This window comes from Otolemur garnettii, unplaced genomic scaffold, assembly GCF_000181295.1.
Source record: "Otolemur garnettii isolate 467f Iridium unplaced genomic scaffold, OtoGar3 scaffold00140, whole genome shotgun sequence".
Lineage (NCBI taxonomy): Eukaryota > Metazoa > Chordata > Mammalia > Primates > Galagidae > Otolemur > Otolemur garnettii.
The window spans coordinates 4852574-4854528 of NW_003852535.1; the positions used below are offsets into that span (position 1 = coordinate 4852574).

A 1955-nucleotide genomic window follows, 5' to 3' on the forward strand; every position below is an offset into this window, starting at 1 on the left:
GTCCCCCTCCTCCTGTTATTGCTTGGATAGGAAAGACCTGGCCCTGGGAATTACATAGCAAGGCCCCTCTCCTCACCCCCTCAAGGTTGTCCCTGGTGATGGAGTGGGGGCACACTGTGCCCATCCTGTGCCATGTGCTGTGCCAGCCACCCTGGCTGTGCCCATTTAAGGGAATGGAGAGTGCAAGCAGTGGGAGAGGCGCTTAGCAGCCTCCCAGAGCAGAGAGCCCCTCTCTTCAGTGCAGGAGGCCCTGAGGCACGGTGGCTTCTTTTCAAACTTGACAGCTGGAAGGCTCAGGCTGTGGGGAAGGGAGGGAGGGCTCTCTTCACACAGCAAGATTCCAGGCACACGCTGGGAGAAGAGAACAAAATGTAAGGTGGGGGAGGAGAACCTGCCTTCTGTGCCCCACACAAATCTCAGGGGGCCTGGGAGGTATGTACTATGAGGCCCTGCAAGAGGCGAGGGCAGCTGCGGTGTTAGAGCCTCAGTTTCAGTTTCCCACTTCTGTCCTGGGCACCAGTCCACTCCAGGCCCCTGCCCCTAGGCCAGGCCCTCCTCCCAAGGGCAGTTCAGCCTCACACAGGTACACAGTCCACCCCAGAGGTAGTGTCTCCTGCACCATAAAGGATGGGCCTAGGTCTAGGAGATCCAAACCCTAGTATAAGGGAAGGTGGTGGGTGCCCTGTGCATCCAAACTCAGCCAGAAATGATGATTCCATGGACATTTGTGGCCCTGGTTCCAGAAGGAAGCTGGCATCTCTGTTGTGTTATCAGTTGCTCTGTCAAGTCTGGACCCAGCCCAGAATTCTTGGTCTGACTGCTGCTCACAGTTCAGCCAGGGACCAGTCTTCTTACTGACCAGGAGTGTCTGAAGATGGCACCCAGGCAGCTTGCCCAATGTGGTCCCTCCATTACTCCAAGTAGGGGCCTAAAAGTCCCACAGGCCAGGGCAGCCAAAGCTTCCTAGGGCCCCTCTTCCCAGAGTGGCCACAGCCCATGACACAGACGTAGGCTCAGGTGCCCAGACCTGGAGCGTCTTCCAGGGCGCGGAGGCTGCCCCCGGCGGGGCGCAGACCCCGGGATCCAGCTCTCCCTATGAGCAAGTCTTCTTCCTCCTCATCTTCAAAAGCCCTCGCCGGTCGCCTGGGAGGTGGCCGGGGTGTCGGCTCGTCGCGTTCGGCCATGCGCTCGACAGCTCCCTCGCCCACGAGGAAGACGGTGTCCGCGACGCGCGGGGGTCCAGTGACCGGGTTGTGGTCGTAGGAGAAGACTCGTAGCGCGCGCAGCGGGTGCAGGTCGGGAAAGCCGCCCAGGCGGTTGCGATCGAGGTCGAGAATGTGCAGGCGGCCCATGCGCAGCAGCGCGGGCGGGAACTCCTCGAAGCGGTTGCCGTAGAGCCAGAGACCGCGCAAACCCGTCATGCGTGGCAGCTCAGCGGGCAGTGCGCGCAGCCGGTTGTCGCCCATCTGCAGCGACTGCAGCGCCACCAGGCACAGCAGCGGCCGCGGGAAGCGCCGCAGGAAGTTGCCCTCGATCCAGAGGCAGCGCAGGCTCTGCAGCTGCGCGAAGTCTGCGGGCAGCGCCAGCAGTCGGTTGCCGCCCAGGTAGAGACGCGTGAGGTGTGGCAGGCGACACAGACCGTCGGGCAGCCGCTCAAGCTTGTTGAAGTCCAGCGCCAGGATGCGCAACTCGCGCAGCTCCTCGATTTCCTCGGGCAGCTCGCGCAGCCCGGTGCCGCTCACATACAGTTTCTGCAAGCGGCTCAGCGCGCATACAGCGCTGGGCAGCCGCCGCAGCCGCCGCCCGCTCAGTTCCAGCTGCTGCTCGCCGCTGCGCAGCTGCTCCTCCGCGTCCGACGGCAGCTCGTCCGGCGTGGACTCGGCGATGCCCATGATCACCGGCCCCAATTGGGGCCTCCACCTCCGCCACCGCCCGGCATCGCCCCACCCCTGCGG

General features: G+C 63.4%; 1 protein-coding gene across 1 annotated transcript; it reads right to left on the reverse strand.

Moving 5' to 3' along the window:
- Positions 1-978: 978 nt before the first annotated feature.
- LRRC10B (leucine rich repeat containing 10B) lies at positions 979-1944 on the reverse strand. Its single transcript, XM_003798746.3, has one exon. The coding sequence runs from the start codon at positions 1890-1892 to the stop codon at positions 1014-1016; it is 879 nt and encodes a 292-aa protein (XP_003798794.1). The 5' UTR covers positions 1893-1944; the 3' UTR covers positions 979-1013.
- Between the last annotated feature and the right edge of the window lie 11 nt (positions 1945-1955).

What these genes read in the sequence shown, in the direction of transcription:
- LRRC10B (XM_003798746.3), bottom strand. Translation starts at nt 1,892, where the DNA reads ATGGGCATCGCCGAGTCCACGCCGGACGAGCTGCCGTCGGACGCGGAG.